Raw genomic sequence first — 19,169 nt, 5'->3', positions numbered from 1 at the left:
AAGCAACATGGAAAGCAAACCTGAAGCTGAATAGAGAGAAATGCCAGCTCAGGGTGACAGAACAAACATTTGTAGAAGATATTATTGGCAATGAGGACATCAGACAAGATCCCAGAAAGTTGTCCACTCTTGGGAACATGGCAAGGCCACAATACAAAAAGGACATACAGACATATAATGGAATGGTCAACAATATGGGTAAATCCATATCCAACCTCTCAGAAAAGATGGCTCCATTGAGAAGACCAACAGAAAAGAACATTGAATGGGAGTGGAATCATGAGCAAGAAAAGTTATGGACTGAGCTAAAGAAACCACTCACAGAGAAACCATTTCTGAGGTTTCACACCCAGCGAGACCCAACAAGGTATCATCAGACACATCACATAGTGGGCTCAGTCCAATTCTTCTGCAAAAATATGATGACTGGCAACCTATTGCATATGCATCATGCTCAATGACAGTCATGGAGATGCGATACACTCAGATTGAAAAGGAGCTGCTCAGCATCATGCACGCCTGTGAAAGATTGTGTTAGGACAAGCAATCAGTATAGAGACTGACCATCAGCCCTTGATTGCATTGTTCCAAAAGCCATTAAATGAATGTCCGCTTAGAATACAAAGAATTGATGATTATGTTGCAATGCTATACACTGAATTTAACGTACACTCTGGGTAAGCTAATGTACACAGTAGACACGTTGTCTAGAACTATTGAGATGAGAGAGCCCACAAACACCAAAATAGATGAAGACGCGAATGCCTTTGTGAACATGCTCACAAGTGCACTGCTCATATCAGATGCAAAAATGGAGCTCATAAAGTCAGAGACAAACAAAGATGAAACACTGAGATAACTGAGAAAAAAACATCTTGGATGGATGGGCCAACATGAAGCAGGATTGATCACCTGACGTTTCAAAGTACTGGAACTGCAGGGCGGAACTATCAGTGGTTGAAGACATCATCTACAAAGGAAGTAAAATCCTTATCCCATAGAGTCTGAGAAAAAAGATGCTAAAAAGGATTTATGGAGGACATCTCAGAATTGAAAAGTGCAAGAAAAGAGCACGAGAGGTGATGCACTAGCCAAGAATCAACAATGTTATAACAAATGAAGTGTCAAACTGTACAATTTGCAGGAAATATCAAGCAAGCAATCCTGCAGAACCACTAAAGCCACACCTAGCCCCACACAGACCTTACCAAAAGGTAGGCGCTGACCTATTCGAATGTCAAGGGAAGGACTATCTTCTAGTCACAGACTATTACTCCCTCTATCCAGAGGTGAGTAGACTGAACACCACCACTGCAGATGCTGTAATAACAGGTATGAAAGCCATATTCTCCAGACATGGCATAGCAAGTGAGGTCTTCACAGACAGTGGACCCCAGTTTTGCAATTTAAAGTTCCAACAGCTTGCCAAAGAGTAGGACTTTGTATACACCATGTTAATTCCTAATTTTCCACAGTCCAATGGTCTAATGGAAAAATCAGTGGAGACAATGAAAAGACCAATGAACAAGGCAAAAGACAGTGAAACAGACTTCTATCAGAACATGCTAGTCTACTGTACAACGCTTGAGTGTGGTATGTCACCAGCTCAACTCCTTATGGGATGTAGGCTAAGATCAAACCTACCCTTTCAGGAGAATCTCCTAAAAACAAAAGAGAGGTAGAAAATGAGGAAATTCAAAGAACAACAGAAAGAAAAGCAAAAGTATTAATTTGACAGAGGAACAAAAAGCCTACCAGAACTCTACACTGGTGACCAAGTAAGGCTAAAAGACAAAACAAACATGGACTCAGAAAAAACTGTCCTTAGTGAAGTCCAACCAAGATCATATACCAGTCAGACAGATGAAGGTGTTGTTCTGTGAAGAAATCATTGAGATCTTCAAATGGGACCAGCCACAGTAGATGGAAAGACAGATACTTTTGAACAACCTGAATGCACATCTGAGAAGACATTGTCTGAGGCAACAACTCAGATTCAAGCACAATTAATCAGGAGATCATCAAGACACGTGTATCCTCCTAAGAGACTCATTGAGAAAATTTAAAGACTCCTGGTATAGAATGAAGTAGTGCTATCTTATTTGCTCATCATTTTAGTGCATGTAAATGTGAACACACAAAACAAATTTTAAAAATGTTAACAATATTGATAATAATGAAAATGTAAGTTCTTGATGTTAAAGTTAAAATTGCAGAGTTATACAAAGAAAACATGTTAGTTAAAAGTAAGCTACTTTTAAGAAAGGGAGATGTAATGATAGTGATTGTGGTTGCAATGCAACTAGCAATGCCTTACCATTTGATTAGACTTGGCTGCCAGCAGGGAGATAACACACAGTATGCAGATCTGTAATGGAGGCTTACAGCCTCATACATGCCTCATGTGCTGTTTACAACAACTTTAAAGAACTTTTTCCTTCATCCATGTGTTGTCTAAGAACTCACACATATGAGAACAAGATGAAACACACTTAGACAATCTCAGGAACCACTTTTCCACCCAAATCTACAACCTCAGTTAAGGTTGTTTTCCTTCAGTGAGGATCCTGTTTCAAGGCCCATTTGATCGTAAACTGCACCATTCAATTCATGCCACTTGACAAGTCTTCTCACTGTGTGCTTATGCTATTCAAGGAGACACGCCATGATTTCCAGAAACATTCCTTGGCATAAAAGCGCTGATGGCAATTTGCTTTTAGGTAGTCATCTTTTGCTAAGTGTATGAAAGAAAAGCTCTAGTTTTATTCTGAGTGTGAAGAAATATTAAGGAAGCTCTGTTGTATTTGCAAGTTCAGATGACCTACTCATTGATTTCAAGAGAAAGGAACTAAGTTTATTATAGCAATGGACTAAAAAATCAGGAGTCAAAAATTAATTAGGATGTCCAGAACAAGAAGGCGATAAACAGGAAAGTCTGCAGATGCTGCTATTATAGTGCAATACACAAATGTGCTGGAGAAACTCAGCAAGTCACACAGCATCAATAGCCCCTTTCATACTGGCCCTTGAACCCAATAATTAACAGTCAATTTACCAGTTTACCTGCCAGTGTGAATGCTCCCGAACTGGGGTGGGGGGGGGGGGGGGGGTGGTGGGTCAAATAGCCCGGGAATAAACAGCCTAAGGAGATAGTATCATGAAGTAAAGGGTAGCCAACGTTTTGTGCTCTTTTGTACCAGAACAAGAAGGGATGTCTGGCACAGTTTAATTCAGACAAAGAACCTTAGAATTGCACAATAATTAGCCCCTTTCACATTTGTGTCCCACTAAATCGGCCATTCATTGTCCCGTTTAGGGATGAGGGTTTGGCTTTTCACACTTCATTACTCCTAACTAGGACACTGAATGCTTTCACACTACTACCGGTGATGTCATTGAGTGATGGTGGACCTATCCTAAATCCTAATCAATATATTATGATTTATATTTGAACAAAATTAATCATGCATAATTATAACATAAATAAACTTTATGTACGGCATAGTATGAGCCCTTCAGCCCCTGTTGTTGTTGTGCCGACCTATATAAACCTTTATGAAGGACCGTGGGAAAGTATTAGCAATAAATAGCAATAGCGGACAATTTTTAAACATTTGTTGGTAGCACTATCGTGTACAATTTATACAGCATGGGAAAGTTTGTAGTGCTATCGTGTACAATTTACAAAGACCGTGGGGGGAAAAGTGATGGTGGACCTGGCCTCTCAGAATGCCAGACAGCAGAGAAAGGGCTGTGTGTACAGCTGCATGCATGGAGTACTCATGGAGGGGTTTCTCTACTGCATGGCATTCTGGGAAGTCAGATCTGCCATCGCTTTTTCCCACGGTCTTTATAAATTGTGCTCTATGGCCCTACCATGCTGTTTAAAAATTGGTAATTTCAATCCCACAATGCAATTTCCCATACCACAGTTGCCTGATTGCAATGCCGGCATCTGCTGATACTGGGGATTGTACTAGGGGTCGAGGCAGTCTATCCCCGGAATGAGGTGACATCATCTGATGCAGGCATTGAGATAATTTTCCTTTCACACTGGAGACTTTAAAGGCCAATTGGCTGTTAATTCCTGGGACCACTTGCAAATATGAAAAGGGGCTATTGAAGCAGAGATGAAAAAAGGGTTCAAAGAACATTTTAAAGGAAATACATAATTAATAGATATGGAGAGAATGTGATTTCTGCAAGAAAGGATGGACTCATTGCAACTATGAAGTCAGCACATGGGTAGCATGTGAAGCTTTGTCTCATTATTCTTAATCACGCTCATTTAAATCACTATTATTTTACCTCTTTGATCCCTGAATTTTTAATTTCAGGGTCACATGTACTGATTCTGAGATATGTTTATAATTCAAACTGCAAAAATTCAATTCCACTTAATTCCTATATATTTATATTTTCACTTAAAATGCAAACAAAAATGCAATGGTGTAGCTTATCTTTCCATGTTAAAGATTTTGATTTTAAATATTGAACAAAAGGAAGATGGAAGAGAGATATTAAGTTTACCTTCTGCATCAAGTATTATGGTAAAACTATAGGTGCTTGCTACTGAAATGTTCCATTTCTTAGCATCAACATCCCATGCCTTTGTAAATCAGCAAGTGTACAAACAGGTGATGAAAGAAGCATTACTGTATGTTGCAATGTTCCTTCATCAAGGACAGTAAGGTGTGACATCTATAGTTGCTAACAAACCTATGGGAGAAAAGTTGATAAAGAAATAAAGAGAAGCAGTGGATTTTTTTCTGCAATTGCTTGGATTAAATGCACAATGTGGTAAGTTGCAGATTGTATTCCACTCCCAAAATTTGGTTTCATGGAAACATTTAAAGCAAATGACTGAGGGTGAATTTCTACCTCATCATAATACACTGTTGAATTTTCTTGCTATAACGAAGCACCATGACAAGTCATTAGGTAGGTTATTGAAAGGAATCCAGCATTTTTCTTTTTCTGCTACAGGTATGACAATGGAAGCATTTGGAACAATGATTGGAGCTGCCATCCAGGGGCAGATTGTTGCACAGGGACATGCCTTCAATCACTGCTTTCAACAGAACATGTCAAAAGTTGCCAATATCAACTCCACGAAGATAATTAGTCAGCTTGATGGCAACATCAGCACCTTCAAGCTTAAAGACTTGCTCTCTCATTCAGTAAGTAATTTAGCCGGAGGTTCCAGAATTGGATAGGTAGAGGAGAAATTTGGAAATGAATGCTTTCTTAGGTATTAGTTCTTCATCCCTACAAAAAATCCTGATGAAGAGCTGGGATGTGGAAGTTATATATTGGTTTGGGGATATCAGTGGTCTTGAGGTTCTTCTGCTGTTCCACCATATCCTCTATCCAACCTCATTTAGAGTAAGATTGCTGAGATGCCATGGTTCAGGAAACACTGCCTATCCCACCCACTCTACAGTGAGTAAAAATTATTGTTCCAAGAGGAAAGTATTCTTGTCTTACAGTGACATTGATTGGGGTATTAATATTATACCCCAAAGGCAATTAGTGTACAAAGAAAAAATTGCTACCAGGAAACAATTCAACAATAGGAAGCTCTACATTCAAATCAATGACAGATCACTGTCTGGCATTCCAAAATAGAATAGGAACATGGAACTTGTTCCATGTTCTTTTCAATTAATGATCAAAGCTCCTACCCCTATTATGCATAGTTTTCTCTCTATCTCTTTGTATATTTCACCCCCTCAATATTCTTACTTGAACTGTTTAGTGAATCATTATTTTGCTATCTTTCCAGCGATGCTATTTTTGCTTATTCTGGGAAACTTTCTTTAAACTCAGAAGGCAGGTGGCTTTTAAAACCCCTGAAATCAGTTCACATTTGGTTTTAAACAACAAATAAATATTTTTTTTAAAAACAAAAAAGTAACCCGTAGGTACTAGAAATCTTAAATGTAAATAGAAAATTCTGGATTCACTCAGCATCTGTTCTACCAAATTGATAAACATTTGGCTCTTTATGGTAGAAATGGACTTTTGGTAGAAATGTCACTGGCATATTAATTCTCCTTAGAAAACAGAATTTTAAAATATACTTTTTGCTCTTTGAAGCATAAGATATTGGTTAAGGAAAGTTAATTCCTCTATCCGAGATTCTCCAACAAGAAATATCAAATATCTTATGTCAGTATTAAATGTCCTCCAGTCAAAAATCACAACCACCAATAAACTTCCAAAGAAATATTACTAATTCTTTCATTCAACATAAATGTCACTTCATAAAACAAAGCTTATTAAATAAATGCTTCATGTAAGATTATAATGTTTTTAATGCAGTTAGAACAGCTAATAATTGTATTTAATAATTATTATTTGATAATAATTGTTAATATTCTCACAATTATATAACTTGCAATTTATGCTTACTTTCCCTCTCTAAAGACTCCCTTCTGTTAGGTGAGCTGTGCTTAAAGGAACTCTTTGGCTTGACTTCGCGGACGAAGATTTATGGAGGGGTAATGTCCACGTCAGCTGCAGGCTCGTTTGTGGCTGACAAGTCCGATGCGGGACAGGCAGACACGATTGCAGCGGTTGCAAGAGAAAATTGGTTGGTTGGGGTTGGGTGTTGGGTTTTTCCTCCTTTGTCTTTTGTCAGTGAGGTGGGCTCTGTGGTCTTCTTCAAAGGAGGTTGCTGCCTGCCAAACTGTGAGGCGCCAAGATACACGGTTTGAGGCAATATCAGCCCACTGGCGGTGGTCAATGTGGCAGGCACCAAGAGATTTCTTTAGGCAGTCCTTGTACCTCTTCTTTGGTGCACCTCTGTCATGGTGGCCAGTGGAGAGCTCGCCAAATAACACAATCTTGGGAAGGCGATGGTCCTCCATTCTGGAGACATGACCTACCCAGCACAGTTAGATCTTCAGCAGCGTGGATTCGATGCTGTCGGCCTCTGCCATCTTGAGTACTTCAATGTTAGGGATGAAATCGCTCCAATGAATGTTGAGGATGGAGCTGAGAGAACGCTGGTGGCTGCACCATTAAAGGAACTGCATGTGGAGGACAAAGCTATAACCCTTTCCTGACTTGCATTCCCTCTTAATGTAAATTTCTCATAAGCAGCACAGAATTTACCCCAATATTTTTAAGGAGTAGGAACAAGGGAAGGCCATTCAGCCTCAAGAACAAGTTTACTGCTCTGTGAGATCATGAATAATCTGTATCCTACCTTAATTTTTTTAATTATTATTTCAGTACCAACCAGATTTGATTGATACTTTTTTCATTTGAATCCTTCTCATAAGGGTTTAATAGGTCCTTCCTTTGGTTTGGCTTCACGGACGAAGATTTATTGAGGGGTAATGTCCATGTCAGCTGCAGGCTCGTTTGTGGCTGACAAGTCCGATGCGGGACAGGCAGACACGGTTACAGTGGTTGCAAGGGAAAATTGGTTGGTTGGGGTTGGGTATTGGGCTTTTCCTCCTTTGTCTTTTGTCAGTGAGGTGGGCTCTGCGGTCTTCTTCAAAGGAGGTTGCTGCCCGCCAAGCTGTGAGGCGCCAAGATGCACGGTTTGAGGCGATATCAGACCACTGGCGGTGGTAATATATATAATATTTATTAGTTATTAAGATTACAATCAAATTCTAATGACAAAATAAAAAGGGCCTGGAAAGAAGAACTTCAGTTACATCTTCCAGAGGAATTATGGGAAAAGATTTTTGGATTGGTTACTACCTCTTCAATATGTTTGATTCGGTTTGAAGTGGTACATCGGGTTCATATGTTGAAAGACAATTTGTCCCATATTTTTTCTAATGTTAGTCCTATTTATGATAGACATAAATCAAAAGTGGCTTCTCTAACTCATATATTTTAGTCATGCCCTATATTGGAGAGGTATTGGATAGATATTTTTAAGACTTTGTCAGCTATACTAGAAATCAGTTTGCAACCTAACCCATTAAGTGCTATTTTTGGAATTATAGTTCCAGAAGTGGGACGAGTTCCAGAAGTGGGACGAGTTCCCACTTCCACACATCGGTTGTAGCCTTTTCCACATAGTTGGCTAGAAGAGCTATTTTATTTAAATGGAAAGATTCTAATCCACCTATTTTGACTCAGTGATTCTCTCAAATTATGTCATGTTTAAATTTAGAGAGAGTTAGGAGTCATATATTTGATACTTCTGTTAAATTTGAAGAGATTTGGTGACCTTTTGTAAATTAATTCCACATGATTTAGTTAGTATAATTGTTTTCCCTTCCGGAATATATTTAATTTTATATATTTTCTCTTTGTTGGTAAAGACCAGATGATTAATTTTTATTTATAAATTCTCAGGATAGGATGCCAGTCTTTTATTTCCTTAGATTAGGTGGGGTTTTATATAATAACATTTTTTTTTGAAGATTTCAGTTTGAGGAGATGAGAACATATTCATTAATTATGGTGTAATGCAATATGTTACATCATTTGATGTCATATAGTGATATTTTCCCCTTCTTGATTATGTACTCCTATTTTCCTCGTGTATTGTTTACCTATAATTTGATTAATAAAAAGATAGAAAAATAATTTTTTAAATTAGTATTTCAGATTTCCAGCATCTGATTTTTTTAAATTATTTTTATTTACCAGAATTGAAATCTTTTATTGGAAATTATATACATGTGCCAGAGATTTCCCCTGTTTAAATTTAAGCTTTCTTGGAATACCTTGTGCCATTAGTAAGCTGACATAGGGGATTCATATTCAACTATCTATGTCGTTAATAAATATGGTGAGCTTTTGAGGACTAACCTAAGCCCTTGTGCCACACCAGAATGAACCCCTTCCCAATCCCATTTTCCCTGCTTTCAGATTTTTATAATCTTGAATCCAGTTTAATAATTTGACTTCAATGCCATCCAATCTAATTTTGGCAAAAATTTTCCATGTGAAATGTTATCAAATGACTAAATAACGTGGATGTTCTCCTGTGTACTTCAGTTTTTCTTGAAAAGAAGTCAATTAAACCATCAAGCATGACCTATCAGTTTCAAATCAATATTGCTAGTCATTAATCAACTTAATTTTTTTTTAAGTGTGCCATCTCTGCATCCTTGTTTACATATTCTAATATTTCCAGTAACATGTTAAACTAATGAGCAACCATTTTTTTATTCAATTGCCTTCATTCCCTATCGGAAGTGAGCATTTCTTAAATGGGGGGGAGCTCCAAAAAGTCATGCTTTATGCACTTCCAATTTACACAGTCATCTCTTTTGAAACCCAGGAGGAAAAGCTTTTCATAACCTGAATAATTTTTTCATGTTATTTTTATAATTTTGGTCTCCTCATGGTCATACTCAATGTATGAGGATATGTCTTTTCACTCATAAGTCATGATTTCGTGGTAATGCAGTGAAGTTTAGGGGACCTTGGCTGGCATATGCTGAAGCACTGTCTAAGAAGCACCCTGAGCGTCTTTGATGAGACAAGGGCAGGACAAAGCCTTATTTTTTTTTCAATGTTTGTGAGGCAATTGGTGGGCCACTGACAGATTTTTATATCTGCTGGCCATACGTAAGTTTCCGGATGATTAAAGGAATGTGAAGACGCTGTTTACATCCGGTACCGCACGGATGGCAGTCTCTTCAATCTGAGGCGCCTGCAAGGTCACACCAAGACACAAGAGAAACTTGTCCGTGAACTTGTTGTTCTTTGCAGACGATGCCGCTTTAGTTGCCCATTCAGAGCCAGCTCTTCAGCGCTTGACGTCCTGCTTTGCGGAAACTGCCAAAATGTTTGGCCTGGAAGTCAGCCTGAAGAAAACTGAGGTCCTCCATCAGCCAGCTCCCCACCATGACTACCAGCCCCCCCCCCCCCCCCCCCCACATCTCCATCGGCCACACAAAACTCAAAACAGTCAACCAGTTTACCTATCTCGGCTGCACCATTTCATCAGATGCAAGGATCGACAATGAGATAGACAACAGACTCGCCAAGGCAAATAGCGCCTTTGGAAGACTACACAAAAGAGTCTGGAAAAACAACCAACTGAAAAACCTCACAAAGATAAGCGTATACAGAGCCGTTGTCATACCCACACTCCTGTTCGGCTCCGAATCATGGGTCCTCTACCGGCATCACCTACGGCTCCTAGAACGCTTCCACCAGCGTTGTCTCTGCTCCATCCTCAACATCCATTGGAGCGCTTTCATCCCTAACGTCGAAGTACTCGAGATGGCAGAGGCCGACAGCATCGAGTCCACGCTGCTGAAGATCCAGCTGCGCTGGGTGGGTCACGTCTCCAGAATGGAGGACCATCGCCTTCCCAAGATCGTGTTATATGGCGAGCTCTCCACTGGCCACCGTGACAGAGGTGCACCAAAGAAAAGGTACAAGGACTGCCTAAAGAAATTTCTTGGTGCCTGCCACATTGACCACCGCCAGTGGGCTGATATCGCCTCAAACCGTGCATCTTGGCGCCTCACAGTTTGGCGGGCAGCAACCTCCTTTGAAGAAGACCGCAGAGCCCACCACACTGACAAAAGGCAAAGGAGGAAAAACCCAACACCCAACCCCAACCAACCATTTTTCCCCTGCAGCCGCTGCAACCGTGTCTGCCTGTCCCGCATCGGACTTGTCAGCCACAAACGAGCCTGCAGCTGACGTGGACTTTTACCCCCTCCATAAATCTTCGTCCGCGAAGCCAAGCCAAAGAAAAAGAAAGGAATGAGGTACATTTATTCAAGAAGAGCAGCAGGGTTAAGCCAGGTAATTACAGGCCAGTTAATCTAATGTCAGTGGTAGGAAGAAAAAATTCTAAGGGACAGGATTAATCGCCACTTGAAAAGGCAGATGTTGATCAAGGTAATCTGCATGGCTTTGTGGGAGGGAGATCCTGCTTGACTAATTTGATTGAGCTCTTTGAAGAACCTTAGAACATTACAGCACAGAAATCAGCCCCTTCAGCCCTTCAAGTCTGTTCCAGATCTTTTTTTTTGTTGCTTAGTTCCACTGATCTGCACCCAGTCCATAGCCCTTCAAACCTCTCCCATCCATGTGCCTGTTCAAATTCTTCTTAAATGTTAAAATTGAAACCACATTCACCATTTCAGCTGACAGCTCAATCCACACATCCATCATTCTCTGTGTGAACAAGTTTCCCCTCATGTTCCCCGTAAACTTTTCCACTTTCATGCTTAACCCATGTTCTTTGGTTTGTATCTCACCTACCCTCAGTGGAAAAAGCCAATCTACATTTATTCTGTCTATCTCCCTAATAATTCTAACAAATTCCCCTCATTTTTCTATGCTTCAGGGAATAAAGTTTAACCTTTCCTGTAACTCAGTTTCTGAAGTCCAGGTACCATCCTAGTTAATCTCTCTGCTCTCTTTCTCTCTTATTTATATCTTTCCGTACTTAAGTGACCAAAACAGCGCACAGTACTCCAAATTTGGCCTCATCAATGTCTTATAGAACTTTACCAATCCAGTTCCTATACTCAATACTTTGATTTATGAAAGGCAATGTGCCAAACACTCTCTTTAAAGTAAAGGTTCCATTATTGCCATGATTATATTATATAATACTACATTTAGAATATAACATACATGAAATTCTTTAACTTTGTCTACTGTAAGGAAGACAGAGTCGCCACTTTGTCAACCGTCCCTCATAGAAATGAGGTGCCAGTGAGGAACAAACTCACAGCCCCTGATTTACAAGACCAGTGCTCTAACCACTGAGCTATCCACTTATGACACCACTTTCAGGGAATTATGTATCTGAATTCCCAGATCCCTCTGTTCTACTGCACTTCTCAGGGTCCTACCATTTACCCTGTATGTCCTTTCTTGGTTTGTCCTTCCAAAATGTAAGTCCTCACACTTGTCTGCATTAAATTCCATCTGTTATTTTTCCAATTTGTCCAGATCCCTCTACAAGCTTTGAAAACTTTCTTTGCTGTTCACAACACCTCCAGTCTTAGTGTCATCTGCAAACTTGCTGATCCAGTTTACCACATTATTGTCCAGATCATTGATATAGATAACAAACAACAATGGGTCCAGCACCAATCCCTTGGGCACACCACTAGTCATAAGCCTCCAGTCTGAGAAGCAATCATCTGCCACTACTCTTAGGCTTCTCCAGACATTGTTGAATCCAGTTCACTACTTCACCATGAATACCTAGCGTCTGAATCTTTCTGACTAACCTCCCATGTGGGCCTTGTCAAAGGCCTTACTAAAGTCCATGTAGACAACAACCACAGCCTTTGTCAATTTTCCTGGTGACCTACTCGAAAAACTCTATAAGATTGGTTAAACATGACCTACCACACACAAAGCCCTTCTGACTATCCCTAATCAGTTCCTGGATATCCAAATAATTGTATATCCAATCTATTAGAACACCTTCCAATAATTTACCTACTACTGACATCACACTCACTGGCCTATAATTTCCAGGGTTACTTTTGGACCATATTCATGGGGTTATATTATAAATTGCCCAATAATCAACGAGAATTGTAGAAGCATATCTGTAGAGATAGCAGAGAGCTGCAGGAAGCATAAGGTTGTGATAGTAGGAGATTTTAACTTCCCACATATTGACTGGGACTCTCATACTGTAAAAGGGCTGGATAGCTTGGAGTTTGCCATATGTGTTCAGGAAAGTTTTCTAAATCAATATATAAAGGTACCAACTAGAGTGAGTGAAATACTGGATCTCCTATTCAGGAACGAGACAAGACAGGTGACAGAACAATGTGTAGGGAAACATTTTGGATCGAATGATCATAATGCCATTAGTTTCAAGTTAATTATGGAGACGAATAGGTCTGGTCTTCTTTGAGTTGAGATTCTAAATGAGAGAAAAGCCAATTTTGAGGAAATGAGAAAAGATCCAGAATGAGTGGTTTGGGATAAGTTGCTTTTCAGCAAGGAGTTAACTTAACTAATGACCTATCATGGACACTTAACATCTCCTCACTTGTCAGGAAGGCACAACAGCAACTGCATTTCCTGAGAAGATAGAAGTAGGAAGGTCTACTGGCCACCATTATGTCAACTTTCTATAGGAGCTCTATCGAGAGCATCCTGGATGGCTGCATCACAGTCTGGTATGATTGCTGAAGAGAAATGGGTCAGAGGTCAAGCTACAGGACCATATGAGTGGCAGAGAGGATCACTGAAGTCTTTTTCCCCATCTTCGACGTGATCCACCAGGATCGTTGTCTGAAGAGTGTGCACAAACTCATTGAAGACCCCTTCCATGCCCTCAGCATCTTTCAGCTGCTCCTGTCGGGGAAGAGATACAGGAGTATTAGAGCCAGCACCACCAGGGTGAGAAATAGCTTATTTCCACTGGCAGTGAGAATGCTGAACGGCCAAAGGAACTTCTCACACTAAACATCCAAGACTCTCAATTGAACAAAACAATTTTTATTTATTTATTTAATGGCAAGAATACTTGTCCTGCATATGTAGTATTTGTCTGTATGTGTGTTATGTCTGGTTTTATGTCAGTATGTTGTGCGCTGAGAACTAGAGGACACTGATTTGTCAGGTTGTATTTGTACAATCAGATGACAATAAACTTGACTTGAAGTCAAAAGTAACAGAACAAAATTGATCAGCTGGTAAATTAAGCAGTGCAATGGCAACTTACCCGGGAAGATAACAGCAGCAAACACTCTCACAAGATTTAAAAAGTATCTGGATTCAGTTTTAATTGCCAAGCCATAGAGGCTATGAACCAAATGCATGCAAGTATAATTAGTATAAAAGGATACTTAATGGTTGGCATGGACAAGGTGGACTATGAGCTGTTTCTCTACTGTATAAATCTAAGTGACTGTTGAATAACCTAATTTATAATTCATATCTATTTTTAAAAGGCACAGTGATGATGGGAAGTTACATTCCTTTTTGGGAGAATCTAGAATTAGAGAGCATTGTTTCAGAATATGGGACTGCTCACACGATTAGCATAGCGGTTAGTGCTATTACAGCTCCAATAACCTGGGTTTGAATCCAGTGCTGTCTTTAGAGTTTGTACATTCTCCCTGTGTCTGCGTGGGTTTTCCCTGGGTGCTCCAGTTTCCTCCCACCCTCCAAAATATTTGGGGTTATAGATTAACTTGGGTGTAAATGGGTGGCATGGGTTTAAATGGCCAGAATCAATTTTTACTGTGCTATAAATGTTATTTTTTAATTTTTTAGAAAGACAGATCAGGTGAATTTCTTTTGTCATGAATCTTGGCGTTCGAGAAAGCTTTGGAAGTGGTATTATTGAATGTTTTCAAGGCTAAGATGGATAGTGGAGCAGCTCTCTTTGAATCCCTACTAACTCCATACACTTTGCAAGTTTGTAGACAAATAGAAAAGTATAGATACTCAACATGTGGTCACCTTATCCCTTTCAGTAACCTCATGATTTAACCATTAGATGTTTAATACTGAAGTGTGATTGTCTCAGTTTTATTCTACTTTGCTTATTTATTTAAAATTATGAAAGCAGTTTGAGATGATAGCAATAATTGTGGCATGGGAAACTGATGGTTGATTTGATTCTATTCCTGTACATTAACCCAAGTCAAATTCTCTCATTTTGTTTAGAAATCTGAATATGTAATGTATATCATCCTTGTTTTTGTTTCCTCAATTGTAGCATTTAAACTTTATTGTCCCTGCTCCTTTTGCAGAAAGATTCGTACATGATTGCTGCTGGTGTTGTCGGAGCCATTTACATTTTTTGTACAATTGTTCTGTTCTTTGGCGTGAAAGAAAGAGATGGTAAGTAACTCCTCTGATGGTGTGGAGCCACTGTCATGCTGAAATACTTTTGAAATGCACAAGTAATTTGTTGTTTTCAGAGAAAGGATTGTTATTAATTGTACATTATACTCAAAATATTCTTGATCCACAAAATCTGCAAATATACAAGATCTTCTTATGCCAACATTCACAATTCTTTGTATATTCATTTAAAATATGTACAAAATGTTAACATGGTATCAAATTTTCCATTTCCAAACATTTCATCATATTTGAGAGATTATTGCACAAGGTCCAGTCCCTTACGCTCTTCCAATGTGGCCTTTTCCCCCACAGAACATTTGCAATGGCTGCACCAAGCTTTAGTACCTTCATCAGCACATAGTACTGCATCTTGGAATGTTCCAGTCTGCAAATTTGCCAATGGACAACTCCTTGCTCTGGAAGAGCAGCAAGTTGTGAGCATTCCGAAGTGTCTAATTCACCAAGTTCATGATCTCCAAACAGCAGTCATTTTTTTGTTTCAATATGTATCCCTGGAAGTAACCTGTAAAGACCTATATTTTGTTACTGCTCAGGATGAACCTCGACAAAAAGATCCTGCAAATCCCTGCAAACATCTTGGCAAACGCTCATTCCAAAGGCAAGTGGATGAATGTCTCATCCCCAGAACACCTTCATGAAGTTCAGCAGGATTGAAACTCTGGTTGAGAATGAAGGATCTGGCATGTCAGGCCCTTTTTGTCCCCAGTGAAACAAGGTCTTGATGTTCATTTGAATGTTCTGGTGATGGATAATTCTACAAATAACTTTGGCTGTCTGCCAGGGAAACAATTCGGACAATATCTGCTTTCTCCACAAACCCTTACGGCTTGTTCTGTGCAATCTACTCCCAGATTGAATGATAGTAACATAAATATTTCCATGAGGGTAACATGATATGGCAGCAACATGGTCTGCTTTGCCATACTAGAAACAGGCGGAACTTCAGGCATGGTGAAATTGTACTTGCACCATTTGATGCAGCCATACACAAAGGTGGTGATCAGATAAGGGCATGAAAGACAAAAGTCTGCAGATGCTGTGATTGTAGTAAAAACACAGAAATGCTGCTGGAACTCAGCAGGTTTTACAGCGTTCATAGAAGGTCACAAGATATAACCGGTGTTTCGGGCCTGAGCCCTTCTTCAAGGTATGAATAAAAAGCAGGGAAGTGTCTGAATTATAAGAGAGGGCAGTGGTGGGGGTGGGAGGGGGTGGAGTACAAAACCACACATAAAAGGTGTTAATTGGAAATGGAGAGAACAGAAGAGAAGAAGGTGAGAATTGATTGGGGGAGAGGGGTTAGCTTTGTGAATGCAGAGCTGGGGTAAAGGAGACAGAAGGAAAAGGGAAGAGAGTGACAGGGCTGGAGGAAAAAAGACATAGGGAAAGATGTTGAAGTGGGGGGGGGTTGCTAATGGAATCCGGAGACAATGTCATCCAGTGGGAGGATGCCCATGCAGAATATGAGGTGTTGTTTCCCCAATTTGCAGATAGTCTCAGTCTGGCAGTGCATGAGATCAATGACAGACATGTCAGCATGAGAATGGGGCAGGGAATTGGAATGGGTGGCCACTGGGACCAGAATAATCAATGATTATACATTCCAAAGTGTAACAATAAAAAAACTGAATCATAATGTAAAATTCAAAAAACTGTGAAATCCAGGTCCTCTGTAGCTTGCATGAATTTTATTGAAGTAATTTCTTCCCATTGTGAGAGAATAATGGAAATAAACAACAGATACAAATAGAAAATGCTAATTACAAAGCTGCAAAGGAGAAAGACTAATATCTAAAGTGCTAATATGCTGTTTCAATTATTTATTTCTCTGTTTCCCTTCACATTTGTAGCAGTGTTTCTTTTTTTACTTGATCTGCAAGAGCATATCAGGAAGAAATATTGTGGAAAAAATTACCATGAAATGTTCATGTCTTGATTCTGCCTCAGTATTCAGAAGAAATAATGAACTTTTCAAGATTTTATTCTTCCAATGTTTAATAACAAAATAACTGACAGAAAAAAAACAAGTGTGGAGTGATAATGGTGTCTTGGAGGGCTTAGTGAACATTTGAATGATAAGTGTTTAAGACAAGAATTTACACTGTAAATAAAAACACAGTGATGGAGAAACTCAGTAGGTCAAACAGTGTCCTTAATGTAGTGAAGATAAAAATACATAACTGATGTTTCAGGCTTGAGCCCTTTATCAAGGTATGGAAAAATGTTGGCAGGCTTCTGAATAAAAGAGGTGGGGTCACAAAGGAGGAGGCAATAGGTGGAGAAGTGAGGGAAGGGACAGGAGAAAGCAAGGGGAGGAGGGATGATTAGGTGAGTAGAGAGGTAAGGGGGGAAGGAGAGCAGATTAGCAGAAACCGTAAAAATCTATGTTAATGCCAGCTGGCTGGAGAGTGCTCAGTCAGAAAATCAGGTGTTGTTCCTCTTATTTACGGGTGGTCTTGGTGGAATAGTACATAAAGCCATGGACAGACATGAGAATGGGAGTGTGACACAACTGAATAGTTGGCTACTGGGAGGTGACTGTCACGGGTACGAACAGTGCAAAGCGATGGGATTCGGAGAAGCAATCTCCCAGTCTGCACCCAGTCTCAGAGATGAAAAAGGCCATAAAGGGAGCATTGGATGCAGTAAATCAATCCTGTGGATACACAAGTGAAGTGTTGCTTCACTTGAAAGGCCTGTTTGTGGCCCCAGAGTGTGGTGAGGGAGGAGGTGTGGGTGCAAGTGTGGCTCCTCCTGCGTCCACAGGGAAATGTACCAGGGAGGGGGAGAGGGTGAAATTGGTGGGATGGGATGAGTGCACAAGGGAGTCATGGAGGGAGCAGTCGCTATGGAAGACAGAGAGGGGAAGATGTGTCTGGTAGTAGGATCCTGTTGTAAATGCCGTGAATTCCTAAGGATAATGTGTTGGATGCAGAGGCTGGTGGGTGGTGGATGAGGACAAGGGGGATTCTATGTTTGTTGCTTCTGGGGGCAGAGGGGACCTGGGCAGATGAGCAGAAAATGGAGGAAATGCAGGTTAGGGCTGAGTTGATAGTGGTGGAAGGGAATCACGTTTGTGGAAGAAGAGAGAGACATTTTGGAAGATCTGGACTGGATGACCACATCTTGCGAACAGATGTGGCGTAGACGGAGAAATTACACTTCACTTGTGTGTCTGCAGGTTTGATTTACTTCAACCATGGTGTCTACAGATTCTCATGTTTTACTTAATTCACATTTAAATTAATTCATAATTTATCCTGATAAAATTGCAAGAATGCTCTGAGAAACAGATTTTAATCCATCAAACAGAGTAATATTGGTTAACTTAGTTCTGTGAGTGACATAACCCTAACAAATTACTATAACTGCAGAAAGGTGCTGCGAGAAACCTTCCACAGAGGTCAATGTGAAGGAAGAAAAAGAAATGAAAGGCTGTTTGACTAGAAGAAATCAATGTTTAATGGTCTGTAAAGAAAGAAGAGATAAAAGTTAACTGGATCAGGGAAGTCCTTGAATAAGAATTGAATATAGAACAGAATATATACTCCAATAAGGTGAAAAGGATATACATTGAGGGATGAGGTTCAATGAATTAATAGAATGAATTGAAACTTGAATAAGTTATTTCCTTTGTGTTTTAGCACTCATGTCTCTGACTCAAAAGGTGATAGGTTCAAACTCTACGACTGTGGCATCAATCGAGGCTGATGCCCAGAACATATTCTAGTGTCTCTTTTACATGAGATTTTTAAGTAGATTAGCTTGTCTTACTGTTGTGCTCCTTTTCAGAAACTCCATAGAAACAACTGAGTTAGTTATCCATTCCATTGGTCTTTCTACAGTCATGCTTTTTTCCATTTGTGCAGTGTTTTCCACTGATCCATAGACTCCATGCACATGTATTGTGAAATGCCCAGAATGCTTAATAAAAGCAAGTTCCTTCTTTCAAGGAGGCAATGACGAATATTGGAAACAAGGTTGGCTTTAATAATGGAACTGGGACAGCCAACCCCCAGTTGCTAAATTCTCATAAATAAAGTCAAAATAGTGAAAATATTTTCTTTTTAAATTGATTGGTTCATAGAATACATCACTTATTACCTGTGCCAATGAAATACTTTTGTACGTTCTCCCAGGGTCTGTGTGGGTTTCCTCTGGGTGTTCCTGTTTCCTCCCACCTTTCAAAATGTATGGGGATTGTAGATTATTTGGGGTATTTGGGCAGCATGGGTTTGTGAGCCAGAAAGGCTTGTTGCCGTGCCATAGGTCTAAAAAAAATCCCTGATCTCATCCTTGATTGAGAGCACTAACCCACCACTCCATCTCCCTAACCTTCCTACCTATTCTTCCATATTACCTGATACCCT

General features: G+C 39.8%; 1 protein-coding gene across 1 annotated transcript in view; it reads left to right on the top strand.

The window, feature by feature from the left end:
- The window catches only part of mfsd2b (MFSD2 lysolipid transporter B, sphingolipid), an 83,434-nt gene that overhangs the window by 35,454 nt on the left and 28,811 nt on the right, over positions 1 to 19,169 (top strand). The window contains 2 exon segments of the mRNA XM_069888100.1: positions 4,987 to 5,180; positions 14,682 to 14,772. Of these exon segments, the coding sequence (XP_069744201.1) occupies positions 4,987 to 5,180; positions 14,682 to 14,772 (285 nt within the window).

The sequence above is a fragment of the Narcine bancroftii genome, chromosome 6 (assembly GCF_036971445.1).
Source record: "Narcine bancroftii isolate sNarBan1 chromosome 6, sNarBan1.hap1, whole genome shotgun sequence".
NCBI classification, from domain to species: domain Eukaryota; kingdom Metazoa; phylum Chordata; class Chondrichthyes; order Torpediniformes; family Narcinidae; genus Narcine; species Narcine bancroftii.
This window is presented reverse-complemented; position numbering and strand designations above follow the sequence as displayed.